At 39.2% G+C, this 16282-nt stretch overlaps 2 protein-coding genes across 11 annotated transcripts in view; one reads left to right on the forward strand and one right to left on the reverse strand.

The window, feature by feature from the left end:
• The window catches only part of TNNI3K (TNNI3 interacting kinase), a 309994-nt gene that overhangs the window by 224972 nt on the left and 68740 nt on the right, over positions 1 to 16282 (forward strand). For 7 of the 9 annotated variants that reach the window (XM_033225301.1, XM_033225303.1, XM_033225302.1 and 4 more), the window contains one exon: positions 7458 to 7567. In XM_033225301.1, coding sequence (XP_033081192.1) covers positions 7458 to 7567 — 110 coding nt within the window. Of the gene's footprint in view, positions 1 to 7457; positions 7568 to 8513; positions 8987 to 9058; positions 9705 to 16282 lie in introns of those variants that run through there. The other 2 variants (XM_033225305.1, XM_033225309.1) reach the window with 2 other exon arrangements.
• LRRC53 (leucine rich repeat containing 53) overlaps positions 11901 to 16282 on the reverse strand; it is a 42423-nt gene continuing 38041 nt past the window's right edge. For both annotated transcript variants that reach the window (XM_033225300.1, XM_033225299.1), the window contains exon 4: positions 11901 to 15148. In XM_033225300.1, the coding sequence (XP_033081191.1) occupies positions 12822 to 15148 (2327 nt within the window). In that variant the 3' untranslated portion in view covers positions 11901 to 12821. The remainder of the gene's footprint in view (positions 15149 to 16282) is intronic.

Below are 16282 nucleotides of genomic sequence, written 5' to 3' on the forward strand. Positions count from 1 at the left end.
GGAAGGTACCCAGGAAAAGCCAATCAAAGATAAGACCTAAATGACAGTAGATGTTATTAAGGAAAAAGGGGTAGGGGAGAACATTCCAGGCAAAAGGAATCGCATTTTAGAATTAACGACTAAACCATAACATGCAGTGAAAAAAATTAGTCATTCACTTATTTCTTATTTATTCATTGACCAACTTTCATTGAAAAAAATAATGCCAGATTATTTTTGGTTTATTATCACTTACATAAAATAGTCAGTACATTTTGACAAATGAATATATGAATGAGGTTATCACATGTTGTGTTGAATGCTTGTTTTGTAGCTTTTCACTGGTCTGTCACTTTTGAGAAACGACATAGACAATCTCCATTCGCGTCTTTTCTTTTCTTGATAAAATATTGACAAACAAGGGAGAAGTTGAATCCACAAATTGACACCATGGTTACATAGACTCTGCGGCTGACTCACAATACTGTGTTTAACTCAGGTCTTGTTATTCAGGATAATGAGAGTGCGAGCTATGCTCTAGAATTATGTTGTTTAATATGAAAGCCACTTACCATGACTATTTAAATTTATATTAAATAAAATCAAACAAATTAAAAACTCAATGTATCAGTCACAGTAGCCAATTTTTTTTTTTTTTTTTTTTTTTTTTTTTTGAGATGGAGTCTCGCTCTGTCACCCAGGCTGGAGTGCTGTGGCCAGATCTCAGCTCACTGCAAGCTCCGCCTCCCGGGTTCACGCCATTCTCCTGCCTCAGCCTCCCAGGTAGCTGGGACTACAGGCGCCCACCACCCCGCCTGGCTAGTTTTTTTGTAGTTTTTAGTAGAGACGGGGTTTCACTGTGTTAGCCAGGATGGTCTCGATCTCCTGACCTCATGATCCGCCCGTCTTGGCCTCCCAAAGTGCTGAGATTACAGGCTTGAGCCACCGCGCCCGGCTCACAGTAGCCACATTTTAAGTGCTCTGTAACTTTATGCTATCATATTGAACAATGTAGAACTTTTTTTTTTTTTTTTTTTTTTGAGACGGAGTCTTGCTCTATCGCCCAGGCTAGAGTGCAGTGGCATGATCTCGACTTACTGCAACTTCTGCCTCGGGTTCAAGTGATTCTCCTGCCTTGAGTAGCTGGGACTACAGGTGCGTGCCAGCATGCCCAGCTAATTTTTTGTATTTTTAGTAGAGATGGGGTTTCACCGTGTTAGCCAGAATGGTCTCAATCTCCTGACCTTGTGATCTGCCTGCCTTGGCCTCCCAAAGTGCTGGGATTACAAGAGCATTTTTATCAGTGTAAAAAGTTCTATTAGATACTAGATTATTATTTTTACTAAACTATTGATAAATATTTCAGGTTAGTGTTGAAACATAATAGTTGCTCAATAAATAGTTATTAATATTTTTAAATTTAGCTTTATTCTCCTTTAATTGCAAAGTCTCACTCTTTAAAGTAGAAACCAACATTTACACAAATCCTCTAACATATTTTTTTGTAGCGATCAAGGTAAAAATTTGATTAATGGGCTGACAATCGCCTTCCTGAATCTGTAATACCAGAAAATTTCCCAGATGTTAGTGTAGCATGGCTGCTTAGGCAAGACTGACAAAACAATCTCAAGGTGACAAATTTCCATGTCATGACCCCCTCATGTTGCATTGCCCACTTTCTGGTGGAGGCACTGATAAGTAGTATCACTGCCAAGAGTGCTTAAAGCAAAGGGGAGGAGATGCCAAGACTTTGCAGAATCTACTTTGAATAATGAAGAATTAAATATCATTCATCTTAAACTGATTTTCCAGATACACTGCCAAGAAGCAAACAAGTAACTCTGTATTTTTGATACCAGAATCTAAAAGAGTTTCAAAAGGGGATGGCTGGCACCTGCATCTGAGTTTAACTCATTTTATGAGTAGTCCCTCCCCACCCATTAGGCTATGTACAATTATTTTAAATGTGCTCATCATACTGGCTTATGTACTTATAGCTACACCAGCTCAACAATATCCAAATGATCATAAGGTAACAAAGTAGAGCAGAGTTAGAAGATCAATGATTGCTAAGCACCAGTCTGTTTGCTTATTGATTTACCTCATTCCAGAAATAATTTAAAAATAGTCAAGAGTGGCTGGGCATGGTGGCTCACACCTGTAATCCCAGCACTTTGGGAGGCCAAGGCAGGAGGATCAAGAGGTCAAAAGAGCAAGACCATCCCGCTAACACAGTGAAATCCCATGTCTGCTAAAAATACAAAAAAATTACCTAGGGGTGGTGGCACATGCCTGTAGTCCCAGCTATTCGGGAGGCTGAGGCAGGAGAATCACTTGATCCCGGGAGGCAGAGGCTGCAGTGAGCCCAGATCGCACTACTGCACTCCAGCCTGGGTGACACAGCGAGACTGTCTGGAGAAAAAAAAAAAAAGTCAAGAGTAACCAGTGAAAGTACTCCAAAATGCCTAATTTTTTCTGACACAGAAGACACATTTGATAAAGAGTGACATATTTGATAAGAACACAATCTAAACAACAGAAAAAAGAGTGGATATATTTACCTCTGAAATTAGTAACATGTTTTATAAAATGAGAAAACCTAATTCTGGTGCAGATGAGATATATTGATAACTCTCACACACATGCTGTTGAGAGTATAAATTTAGTGCAACTGTTAGAATAATTGTTGTACCGAAGTCTTTAAAGTAGTTATGCAATTTGGCACATCGTTTTCACTCCTCAAAATATCATAAATGAATAATCTATGAAATCTGGCAACTCGTGTTGAAAAGATATTCTTTGAAGTGTGTACATCCAAATTTGGAACAACCTCAAATTGGGAAATGATTAAAAGCTAAATGCAGTGTCATTAAAATAGGTTAAAATAGAGTGTTAATAACATGAGAAAATGCTTGATTGCTTAGATTAATTCTTTAATATTTAGGAAAAGAATTATATAATTGCATATTGACATAAGGTCAATGACATAAAGAATATATAAGAAATACGTGAAATATTTTTACAATGGTTTCTTCTAAATGATAACGTTTATTCCTTCTAATTCTCTTAATTTTTTAAAATTCTACAAAGAGCAAGTATTAATTTACAGTTGGCAAAATTAGGTAATAATTCAGAATAATCCGTAAAGCAAAGTGTTGATCAAATCACATTGCATATACTTTTACTAGAAAAAAAGTGTATGGATAAACAGAATTTGATGGGAGTAAATTTTGGTAGAGTAGAGGCAGTAGTTGTGGCTTATATCTCAAAAGTCATTAAGATATAGACAGATGCTTACAACGCCGCAATCTACAAGATAGGAAGCAGCAATGTCCTGGAACTTTATCCTCTCACTGATGCAGAGCAATTTTTGTGAGGAATAAACAGGGCATCATGTGTTGATTACAGAGTATTTTCATTATAATATGTGCTGAAGAAACCATGGATTTTGAAACAAAAGTCTGCACCAACTACTAGTTATATGTAAAATATTTATACATTAAAAACTAGTTCCACACACACCACCACCACCTACTCTGTATGGTTGTTAGGAGGATTAAAGGAGTTTATGTAGTTACCTGCCATGATGCCTGATAAAAAATGCATTCAGTAAAAGTAGCCACAAGCTTGGTTTCTAAGGGAGTATAGAAATCATTGGTTGCAGAACAGGAAATATTTAGCAATCAGGAATCTACAATGAAGTTCTAAGAATCACAACACAGTGATGCAGACATTGAGATGAGCAATATTCAGAAATCCATGCAGGCAGGCAACACGACAGAATTCAATCAATGAGTATCGTTAACTAAAATAAGGATGTGAATGATTTGTTTTTCTAAGACCACCAGAGCGAGCACAAAAGAACCAGCGAGTAGGCAAGGCTAAAAGCAAAACTGCAAATTTATTCTTTGGGCATCTAGCTCCAGAGAAAAAGGTATGGGGGTGAAGTCTGTTGGCCTCCGGCAAAGGAGGCCGAGAGAGTCACCCAGTAGAGCTCTCGGGCAGAGTTCCTAATGCAGTCCCGACAAAGGTAGGGGCTGAGGAAGCCCGCCCCGTGCATCTGCCGGGAGTGGCTTTTCTAGGAGTGGAAGGTCAATAGGCGGGGCACGGACGCGTCAGGGGAGCGGGGAGGGGGAAGGCGCCACAGGTGCCACCAGGTAAATCTTGATCTCTTCAGATTGACATCACCTGGCGCATGCCTGGTTGGTCTGCACCTTCCCGGGCGCCAGCTGCATCCTTCCCGCACACGGGGAAAAGTTGGTGATGAAAAACCCGGAAATGCACCATCTTGCCTCCGTTCGTCAAAACATTCCAACCTTTTATTGGTAATAGTGATAAGGGGCGCCGTGGTCTGTCTGGCTACTTCCTGCTGTTAAGGGGCATCATCAAGGTCGGGGCCCATGGTTGGCATTTGGACGTACGGATGAAGAATAAAATAAGGCACAGTATTAGTATAGGAACAAGGAATGGAAGCATTTGTTGGAATAGGGGCAAAACCCAGAAGGAAGGTCCCAGCAAGGTTGAGGAGTATGAGATAGTTAAGAAAATTTAGTAAGTTTGAGGCGAGTGGGGGAAAGCCAAACTGATTTCCACTGATTGCTTTCGGTAAGGGCCCTTTTTAGCTGGGAATGAGGAACGAGTGCGCAGAGTAGTTGTTGGCCAGGCAGCAATTAAGGAGTGGAGTTTTTGTGGAGTGGATGGCTTTCCGCTTACTCCTACTACAGAGATATTGGATGGAAGGCTAGGTCCAGAGAAGGACGGCAAAACGGAATAGGTAGCCTCGCTGTTGATTAAAAAATTGTCTTACCCGCTACCAGGAGAGTTACCCGCGGCTCGGCGAGGGTGATGGGGGTCCCCGAGTCTCGGTACCTTCAGTTGTCGTCGTCTAGATGTAGGAGCTGGAAGGAGCTCCCAGAATCCTGGGAAAGGGGGTCACGTGGAGACGCAGCACCTGTTCTCAGGGTGGGGCAATCAGACTTCCAGTGTCCTCCCTGCTGGCAAGCAGGGCAGGGGGTTGCTAGTGGATGAGGGTTAGGACATTCACTGGTCCAATGTCCTGATGCCTTGCACTTATAGCAAGGCTGCGTTGGGGCTCGGGGACCTTGCGGACACCTGTTGGCATAGTGTCCTGCTTTGCCGCACTTATAGCAGGCTCCTTTTGTAGCCTTGGAGTCTGCGGAGTGTGTACTGTCTGGCCTGGGGTTACAACTGGGCTGTAAAGCCGCTGCTAGGAGCTGTGACTTCTGTTCAAGGCGAGCTTGCCGTCTCCTCTCTGGAGTTATAGACCTTAAAGGCTAATTTAACCAGGTCTTGTATTGGTGCCTGAGGACCATCCTCTACCTTTTGATTACGAATGTCAGGAGCTGATTGAGAAATGAAATAAGACGCCAAAATAGTGGCCCCTGTGGGGGAGGCCAGATCTAACCGGTATACTGGGTTAGAACCTCAGTCAGTTTAGGGTAGAGGTTAGGATAACCTGGAGGTCATGCCAAGTTAAGTCATAGGCCTGACAAAGGTATCTAAATTCCTTTATGTATATGGTAGGATTAGCTGAGAAATCGCCTAAACGCTTCTCAATTTTGAAAAGATCGGCCAATGAAAAAGGGACATGTACTCTGACTACCCCCTCTGCCCCAGCCACCTCTCACAAAGGTGCTAACACTGTAGGAGGGTGTGGGCAGAGATAGGGGACTCAAGACAGCCAGTTGGGGGCCCCGAAGGAGGCACGGGACCGAGTGGATTACTAGTAGATGAGGAGGAAGGAGGAGTCTGGGCAGGAAGGGAGGGGTTGGAGAGAGAGGGGAGAGAAGGAGGAATATAGGGCAGGTCGGGTCGAGAGCATAAGGCCCAAAGCCTTGTACGTAATTAATTTCGGACCACTTGCCTAGCCGCTGGCAGAAATTGCTGAGGTCGATCACGCCACAGTGGAAAGGAAAATTAACCGCTTCCTCCTAAGGTCTTGTTCAAGCTGTAAGGTTTTTTAAATTGGCTAGGAGGCACCCTAAGGGGGTGCTCTTTGGAAATTTGAACTGGGGGTTTCCCGTTTGTTTCCTCTTTACTTACACAATGGACACAATGGAAATGGAAATGGATCCCTGCCTGGCTTCAAAGCGTCCTTTGGAACCAGCAGAGACAAACTGGAGGCTCTTGAAGCCAAAATGGAGATTACCTTCAGGCGGACGTCTCCGTCCTGAACGGGTCTCCCGAGCCACTTGGTGGCTCCAAATGGACCTCGGACCTGCGCAGGATTTCTGGCCGAGGGAGGTAAAGAGGAGACAAGGGCACTTACCCCAGAAAGGCCGTGAGAGTGAGGGAAGCGGGTCTCAGGTCCTGGTCCGTCTGCCGCGTGGGAGCAGGAGGAGGAGGAGGAGGCTCCCCAGACCCTGGGGGCCCTGAGGAGGGGTCTCCCCCCGGGTTCGGCACCAACTGATTTGTTTTTCTAAGACCACCAGAGCGAGCACAAAAGAACCAGCGAGTAGGCAAGGCTAAAAGCAAAACTGCAAATTTATTCTTTGGGCATCTAGCTCCAGAGAAAAAGGTATGGGGGTGAAGTCTGTTGGCCTCCGGCAAAGGAGGCCGAGAGAGTCACCCAGTAGAGCTCTCGGGCAGAGTTCCTAATGCAGTCCCGACAAAGGTAGGGGCTGAGGAAGCCCGCCCCGTGCATCTGCCGGGAGTGGCTTTTCTAGGAGTGGAAGGTCAATAGGCGGGGCACGGACGCGTCAGGGGAGCGGGGAGGGGGAAGGCGCCACAGGTGCCACCAGGTAAATCTTGATCTCTTCAGATTGACATCACCTGGCGCATGCCTGGTTGTTCTGCACCTTCCCGGGCGCCAGCTGCATCCTCGCGCACACGGGGAAAAGTTGGTGATGAAAAACCCGGAAATGCACCATCTTGCCTCCGTTCGTCAAAACAGTGAAGTGTCCAAGAGAGTTTTAAAAATAATAACTACTTTATAAAATTAAAAACTAAAATCCCAACAACTTTATAACCAGTAATAGGATTTAAGCTTTAAAAAATCTATTTTGCTCAATGATACAGGTGCTATCAGAAGTGGAAATTTCAGTGGTATTCCATGTTTACTACATACAATATAAGCTCTTTAGCCTAGGATTTATGACATTATACAGTCTTGTTAATCTGCCTTTCAATCTTTACTTCTTATAATATCATGTACATACCCTATACTTCAAACAAAACGACTTGTTCCTTGCATATTCCTTCACTCCTTATAAATGCCTTCTGCTATTTATTGAGTCTGAAACCAAATGAATGAACAATTATAAAGATAAATTTATAGTATCAAATTATCCATCACTTATTTAGACCATTGGGGGAAAAAAGGCCTAGAAGTCTCTTTGAATCTCTGCTGATGTTGCTCAGATTGATTTTTAATGCCTTTTTGTGTGTGTGTGTCTCTTCATTTGTTTCTTGAAATAAATATGTGAATTTCAAAACTGACATGACCATTTGGTTTGCAGCGGCTGCGGCAGCAGACATGGCTTACCACCACATCAGACCTCCCATTGGCTATTCCATTCCCAAGCCTGTATCATCTCTGCTGATACGAGGGTGGAACGCATGTCCTGAAGTGAGTAATTTTTATTTCCTCTTAGAAAATGTGTTATGGTCAAAATCTGTCACAAATAGTATAACTCCAAAGTCTACTTTCAGTGTGTATTTTAAGACTGTCAAGGCGGGAAGACTGATTTGCCTTCTGCTCTTTAGTCTCTAATTGCCTCAAGAAGTCTGAGTATCTCATATTTCTTAGCTGCTGCTTTCTGATTTTGAAACATTTCTCACAACTGATTAGTAAAAGAGAGACCAGGGTATGACAGATGACTCACAGTCTCATCTCAGCTGCAATTTTTATTAACTATGCGTGAGCCACACTTAGTCATTTTCCAAAGCAAGAAATTTGGCACAGGATGGATTTGTGTTGGCTTTTAAACATGAGGCAGGCCTCACAATAGGTGGTCTTCAGGAGCACTGTGGGAGGCAGAAGACCTGGGTCCTAATCCCTCTCTAACTTTCTGAGTGACAGTATTATGATGTGGTTAACAGCATAGACTTAGAATTCAAATGGAGTGATCAATGTTATGGAAGGGAAATGTAAACAGTAAAATAAATTTTTAAATATGGTCATAGGTCTAAAAGAATAGTGAGAGAATAGTCATATTATCACAGAATGAAATTCCAGACAATCCGCCTGCAAGAAAGGATTCTTAAGTGTGCAGACAGGTTCTGCCTACTTTGTTCTCAGAGATTCACAGAGGAGATTGTACAACTTCTTTCCTAGTAACACAGTCCAGTCCAGTGTCTAGTGATCTTTCTGACAGTATATTTTGTTGTCTATTAAAATCCTTGTGTTTTGATATCAATCCATTGATTCCATTGCTCAGAGTGGAGAATATTAGTTTGCATTCTTCACACTGGAGGACCTCATACATAAAGACCTAATGGTTCTTATTTTTCCATCCTAAGCCATCCTAGTTATTGTCCTCTTAAAATATAACTGTGTTTCTGGTCCTTCGTAGGCACTTTCTCTCTCTTCAGCAAAAGAATAGATAAAGTGAGGCTGTTATTATTTCAGGAAATCACTTAGGAGAAATAGAATAAGCCCCAGTCCAGATGTCTGAAGAGAGAAAGCAAGTTTTCCATTCTTTTCCTATTGGCAAAATCCAGACCAAGTCATTACCCAGTCTCATCTGTATACACAGAAACTCTTAAGAAGAAAAAATGGAGATCATTTTGGGATGGATTGAGTATCTCAGAAGATAACCTCTTATCCTGGCCATTCAACCTGATATGTTACATGTTTGTTTGTTTAGAATCTTCCATCACTACCAAAATGTTAGCTCCATGAAAGCAGGGGCTTTTTGTTTTGTTTTATTTTGTTCACTGCTATAACACTAACATCTAAAGTTAGATGCTCAAGAATGTTTGTTGAGTAAATGAATGAATACCTCTATTGCCTATCAGTGCCTTCAATCCCTGCATCGGAATTTTGATGTCCAGAAAATTTCTTCTTGAAAATTACATCACATAAAATAGTTTAGAAAAATCTTTTCTTGTATTTCAGTATGAACTTCAGGCATATTTTCTCAGAAAAAGTATGTCAAGCACCTATTGTAGAATTTCCTTCTCTCTGTGGGATGTGAGCTATGACAAAGTTTACCATCAAATAACAATCAAGGGAATCTCTTTTGCTTTGATGAAGTGCCTCTTCATAATTATAGATAACAGGCGTGTGGAATTTCTAATTTCAAGATAAAGGTAAGTCATTGGCAGGTCCTAAAAGCATTTTTTGGATAGAATGGATGTCTTAAGCAAAACGTTGGGAAATGAGAAACAGAAATTGGAACATGGCCAAAGAAGGATTCTGTTAAAAAAAAAAAAAAAAAAAAAGAAGGACAAAAATCAATTGCTTAGTAGAAAAGTTGTATTGCTATCAGCACAGAGTCTTTGTTCTGCTGATGAGATGCAGAGGGGAAGACGCAGAAAAAGCATATTAGGAAAGCAAAGTCTTCAACTGACTTGCGATATGTGGGTCTGCCAGTAAGTCGAGCCTGACTTGGCTCTGGCAACCACCTCAGTATTGTAAAGTTGAGCTGCTTCTGTATGTGACACACTTGAGTCTTCCTTAATTGCCAAGTAAGGTCTTTATCATGTCAGCAAGCTGAGTGGCAAAGAAAAGGAAACAATGGGCTATTTTTCATTATTTCCTTCAACAATTATTTGTTGGGTCCCTCCTGTATACCTCCTAGGGATAGGGGCAAGGGATTCAATAGAGATGGAAACTCTTAACTTAAATGGAGTTTAAGACCTGGTAGTTACATGGAGATTGATTGAATAAACACATTAATGATTCTATAGTTACCTGCCAAGATTAAGAAAGACAAAATTCTGTGAGAATATATACTAAAAGAATACTACTAGCAAGCTGGGGGACAAAGACAGAATGTAGGTTAGTGAAGGCTTCCCAAAAAGAGTAACACTTGAACTGAAATCATAAACAGGAGTTTTCTGAAAGAAGACAGCTTGGTGAGAAAGAACAGTCTAAGCAACCAGAACATGTGAAAATTCACTGGGAGAACAGATACAAGGGAAAGACTAGTAGTAGTTGCAACATTGTAGTCATGGAGAGGTTAAATCTCTGTATCAGGCATTATTTGAAACAAATTCATCTTTAGATGGAGGACACTAACATCATGCTATCCTGGTCATTACTTTCTAGGTTATCAACTTTGCTTCTCATTTTTTCTTGCATATCTGTCTTTACCTCATTCCTTGAGTTTGAAGCACAGTATTTTCTCCAGGGTGTCTTCTTAGTCAAAATTCATAAACTAGAACATTGAGGAGAGTAAGAAGACCAGTCTATTGAAGATGGGAGAAGGTTGGAAACCAGTAAGAGGTAAAAATAAATAAATAAATAAAAGCCTGATATTAGATAGTGACAGATTTTGGAAACTAGAATAGGAAATTTGGACATGGAATTATGGCAATTATATTTTTATCTCTAAAGCAGTGAAAAGGTAAAAGTAATTTTTTTTAGAAAGTTCATCTGAGTTTGATACAAAGGACTTATTTACTTACTTAAAAAATTGTATGTAGTTCCTATAGTAAGGCAAGCGTTGAATTATCTTCTAATGCTCACTGGAATAGCTGAGCATTGCTTCTTAATATGTGGCTGCGAACTATGGGTTACAGATTACCTTAGAATGTTTGTTGAAACAAAGATTCTGGGGCCCTATCCTAAGTTTACTGAATGAAAATCTCTGACATGGAGCCTGAAACACCACATTTTAACAAGCACCCCAGGTGATTTGTGCCCAACAAAGATAGAGAACTAATGGGTTGAAACTCAAGCAAAAGACAATGAAGTCGGAGCAGCCAGCTGGATTGCTGTTTGAGTAATCCAGTTGATTACAACACACAGACTACAATGGTTACCATGGAGATTCAAGGGCAAGGGTAAACCTGAGAACTATTTCAAAGGAAACATCATAAAGAGATAAAAGACTGGATTTCAGAAATGGAAGAGAGAAAAGAGACCAGGAGAACTAGCACTGCTGCCTCCTGAGAGTCAGCTAGTGACCAAGAGTACTCATTAGGCCTCTAGATATCAGGGATATTGTTAGCAGCGAGAGGAGAGAGAACAAAGCTAAAGGTGCTGCAGTAAGGTGACAGTGCTTTAAAGTAGAAAAAAAAGAAAAAGGAAAAGGAAAGATAGCTACCAAGAAAAAAAAAGTGACCTGGTCTACAAAGATGAAGAAGCCGTCAATTAGGGTGGAATAAACTTATCATGCAAGAAGTTGGCATAGACACTTGTCTCATCTTAAAGGTGCTTTAAAAATAAAGTGGGATCAGGCAAGGCAGATAGGTGGCATAGGAGTTAAGCTCAAGCAGAGATAATGAATAAAAATACTAGAGGAATTAGAATTAAAAGCAATAAAGTCTTGAATATTGGTGAGAAAAGACAAAGAGAGGTAAGAAGTTTAGGAACTTTCAAAATAAGAAACTTAAGTCATTTCCTAGCAATTCTGAATAGGAAGGGAAACAAAAGAGGTGAGGTATGTGGGCTATATTTATGTTGTTCTAATAATCTTATAAGGTTTACAAAACGTATTTATTATTATTATTATACCAAATGTAGATATAAAGATGTATAAACCTAGACAGGTATACAGATACGAGAAAAGGAAGTTTGTTTCCCTTTTAACCTTTTTGTTCCCCTACTAAAAAATGTAAAATATGATAATATTCTAAACCGTGACGGTATGCTTTAAATATTTTTTACAATGGTCTCAGTAATTAAATTATTTGAATCCCTATCTATATTTTTCAAATAAGCATGGCTTTGAATGAGACATGTTTGTTCTGTTACTGTTTTTAAATGTAATATTTATATTCACATTTAATTCCAGTGTACAAGGAGGAGTTCTCACTCCAAACAATAGCGGCATGCGAAACCCAAGAGATCAAACCTTGAAAGCTATGTACTAATAGGTTATTTAGTTTCCAAAATCTTAAATTAATAACAATTGGCAATAAAACTCATTAAAATTCCTTTTGTTCAGGATCCATTGTGTTGATCTTCAAGCCCTGTTCTTCTAAAATGATTGAAGCTGAGATCTCCACCTAGTGGATTTATTGGATTTTGCAGATTTTTATGGAAACAGCCAACTATCCCTGGAAATCCTTAACTTTTTTCTCTTAGGGAAAAAACAGGTTTTAAAGACTTCTACTTAAATCTAAGATAATTGTCAACAGGACAATTGCAAATGTATGAAATATGCCAATATGCATATCAGTTAGACTACAGTTAACAAAGCTGAATTTTTATTTTCATACTATAATTAGGAAAACAGATCAAACACAAATATGAATATATAATTATCCATGTAGAAAGCAATATTGTAATACCACTAATTGAGATGTGTATAATAATTTACATAAAATAAACATCAAATGTAAATCTGCTCAAATACTTTTCTTATGTAATATTCATTTGTTTGAGGTTTTTTTTTTTTTTTTTTTTTTTGCTTTTTCAATGTTTGCTTGCTTTTGCAAGACTTAGCCAAACTTTTCTTACTTGGTTTTTCATTCCTTAGGGAAGTATACTCAGTTAATTGTGTCAGACATATCCTATGACTCCATCTTTGATTTTTGTCATATATTCAACTCTGTGGTTTTCTTTTATTGATAACAAAGAGCTACTGAGGACATCGCTATCCTCCAAAATGATGCATTTGTAATGCATGCAAAGGCTAAGGGGTGTTTGTGTGTCCTCTTGAAGAAAGCTAAAGTAGAAAATAATTACTATTTGAGTTATTTTCTTCACTTTATTCTGCTTCTAAAGGTGATATAGTAGCATATTCAGCAGATGGTGGATACAGTACAGGTTTTGGAGCAGAGTTTTCAGTTTCATTTATTCTGCTAGGAACTGAAAACATGTCATTTTCTGCCTCAAAACTGTCTTTTAACCCTGGTAAGAAGGAAAGTGCTTCATGTGTCTCCACTGTCATTGCGCCTTCTTTATATGCACTATCTTTATCTGGTTGAATATTTTGAAATTCTCTAAAATTATGCATATTACTGTTAATTTCAGGATCTACTTCACTGCAAAGTATTCTATTTTGGGTTTCATGGGAACTTGTGATACTGAAATCTTTAGCTGTAATGGTCTCCTCGGCAGAGCTTGCATCATATAATACATGTTTTACACTTGTTCCATTTTCCCAAGTTTGCTGCCTTTCTTTTGTGGTGCCTTTTAAGGTCATTTGTGTGATCTGAATTAACATACTAGAATCTGTCTTGCTTTCATCAAGCATATTTTTCTCTTCTTTCCCTACTATTTTTATCTCTAGTGCTTCAGTGCCGTCATTTCTGGGCAATGCATTTGTGCTGTCAATTCCTTTTTCGCTACCGTTGGTTAGGTGCCAAATGGCTTGACTACTAACAGGAGAAGTACTGATATCCTTGGGAAGTTCTATTCTATTTTGGTATGGAATTGAATTTGTCTTCATAAATGATAGGTTGTTCTTGGATCGTGTTTGGGGAATGAGAGAGGAATCACAAGTTTCTGTTTTTGAAAGTTTTTTTTCTACATCATTTTCTTCCTTATCCGTAATACAATTTTCCACAATTTGATGTGGTATTTGGGGTTTTGTCATTAATGTTTTTTCTTTATCTCCAAGTTGTGTATGAGTTGAATTTTGCTCTCTGTGTTGTAAGGCTTCATTTTGATCTACAGTGTATTCCTTGTTGTAGCTCTCAGTCTTGTGAGCATCTAAAAGTTGTGTTTGATTCCTCGGCGACAAAGAAAACTGATTTAGCTCGCTGGTCTTTGATACATTCTGTCCCATGTGCTCAGTGGACTCCGTTGCCCGTTGGTCAGTAGCCCCCGTGGAATGCTGGAATGGTAAAACATCACTTCCTGTATTTTCCCCAGTAGCTGGTAAATAACTAAGCACTTTTGATTCAAGCTGAGTTGCACCTTCCAATTGTTCAGTTGAGAATGGAGAATGTGAGTGCCTGTGCTCAGCATCAGTGGGTGTAGGCTGAGGCAATTTTGATGTGTTTCCATCAGGAATGTGGCCAGCTGAATAACAGTTGCTTTCTATAGAGCTCTGGTTGACTACAGACAAGTTGTTAGCACTGATCAGCGGGGCACGTTTAGTGTTTCGTTCGTAATATGGGGTCTGCTTTGAGGCATGTTTCCGAGGCAGCCGCTTTGAAGTGAGTCTAACATAGTTGCTACTCTCTGACTGTTGAAGAAAATCTGCAGAAGACACAGTATTTATTTTGGCTCTTGTCTCAGAAGTTTTGGATAATTTCTTAGGAGGCAACAATACTTGCTTGTATTGTTTTGGGAGACCTGACAAGGATTTTTCTGGATGGACTCTGACTTTTCTAAAAGGATGTAAATTTAATTTTATCTTTAAGTTTTGTCCTTTAATTTTCCCTTTGAGGTCAGACTGAGGGGTTCTCTTCCTTCTCAGAACCCGTGAATTAGTAAACCATTTTTCTCCTTTGTTTCTCTCCCCAGGGTTGCTACAGTTGTTGACACCCAACTTAGTCAGTTGGTTACTTTGATTTTTCTGTCGTTTCCAAGGGGTTGATGTTTTGGGTGACATCATTGACCTGTTTATTTCTACTAAATCAGGATCATGGACACTAACCCTCTTTGGGGAATATGCTTTCTTGATTTTTGTTGATAATCCTGATAAATCTATGTTGTCCTCACTTATAAGAAATTTTTCTATTGCACTGTTAATTTGGATTTGCTCTTTCTCAGGCTTTGAGTGTTGTCTACGATTTGGCTTTTCTTTCATGTAATCTTCAAATTGATCACAGGGCACATATTTACAGATAAGGGAATTGTTTGGCTGAAAATGTCTAGGTCTGCTCTGTTTTAACAGTCTGCAAGGATCATCATATTTTGATCTATGTTTTTGTACGATCTTTTGTACACAGTGTTCCTCAGGCTCACAAGGCTTGGATGATGAGCTTGTAATAAAATGTCTCTGCCTATGAGGTTGTAAGCCATTGTCTTCTTTTTCTATTGGAGGCTGCCATGATTCATTTGTGAAATGCTTCTCAAGACTTTCTCCTGCCAAGGCTGAAGCGGGTATTGCATATCTTCTTCTAAATGTGTCACTGCTGATATCTGTGGAACAATAAATGCAAGAATTTAGCACTTAGCAGAGTTTTATTACCCCAACCAAACAGATGCTTAGAAAGCTTGTGAGAAGTATAAAACTGACTTCTCTGATAATTGCAATTCTTGAATATTTCCTAATTTTTAACCAAACCTACAAAGGACATTTGTCAGTTCCATATGTTTTGAATGACACTCTTTATGGTCACACTGCAGTCAGTTGTGATGCTGACTTAAAAGTTGTGGAGTTGGAAATATAAATGTTATTTATGGTCATATATCTTTAGTTGTTGGTTAGGTTAGCTTTAAATATGAATAATATCTAAATCCTTTTTAAGTGGCTATAGTAATTTTTTCCTGAATTTATTTCCCATTTGCAACTTAAATATTGGGCAAAATATGGGTGCAATATTGAGTAAGATTCAGGTTTCAGATAATAACCTGGACAACGAAAGGGAAATACTTGCAATACTATTGACTCAATGAAAGCAGAGATCATATCTGTTTTATTTCCCATAACTTAATAGAATGTTCATTAAATATTTGTTAAATAAATAGTTATTTTGAAATATAGCCTGGTTTGTGTGGCAGCAGTCTTTGCCTGGGACTTTTAAAATAATATTTAATCTTATTAATCTTATAATTTATTCTGCTAGTTTCTTTAAAATGTCTGCCTGCAAATTCCTCTTAATGTTACAATCTTTCATTCACTGAAAGAGAACAACAGTACATGATGAACTGTTCAAAAAAGAAGCTTCCTTTTACTGTTCTGAGATAGACATCTCTACAGCCCTATAGGCACATATGGAAGAAGGAAACTTGTACTGGTTTCTCCTTAATGTCTGCCTATAATCTCCTTTTACATGTTAAATAATATTAATGACAAAAATAATAGTAATACCATTAATAGAACACATGCTAAGAGCTAGGCATTGTGCTCATATTGTACATTCATCATCTCTTTTAATATTCACAAGAGACATGATCCATTGGACATATCCTACTGTCTTATAACTTTTACAGATGAAGGAATGAGCTTTAAAGAAATTGAATGCTTTCCCCTAGTGCCCATGCTTGGGGAATGACTTCCCCAAGTCTATCTGACATTAAATGACCCTATTAACTACAAGGCATCTAAAATTT

This window comes from Trachypithecus francoisi, unplaced genomic scaffold (assembly GCF_009764315.1).
Source record: "Trachypithecus francoisi isolate TF-2019V2 unplaced genomic scaffold, Tfra_2.0 Lachesis_group12, whole genome shotgun sequence".
NCBI lineage: Eukaryota > Metazoa > Chordata > Mammalia > Primates > Cercopithecidae > Trachypithecus > Trachypithecus francoisi.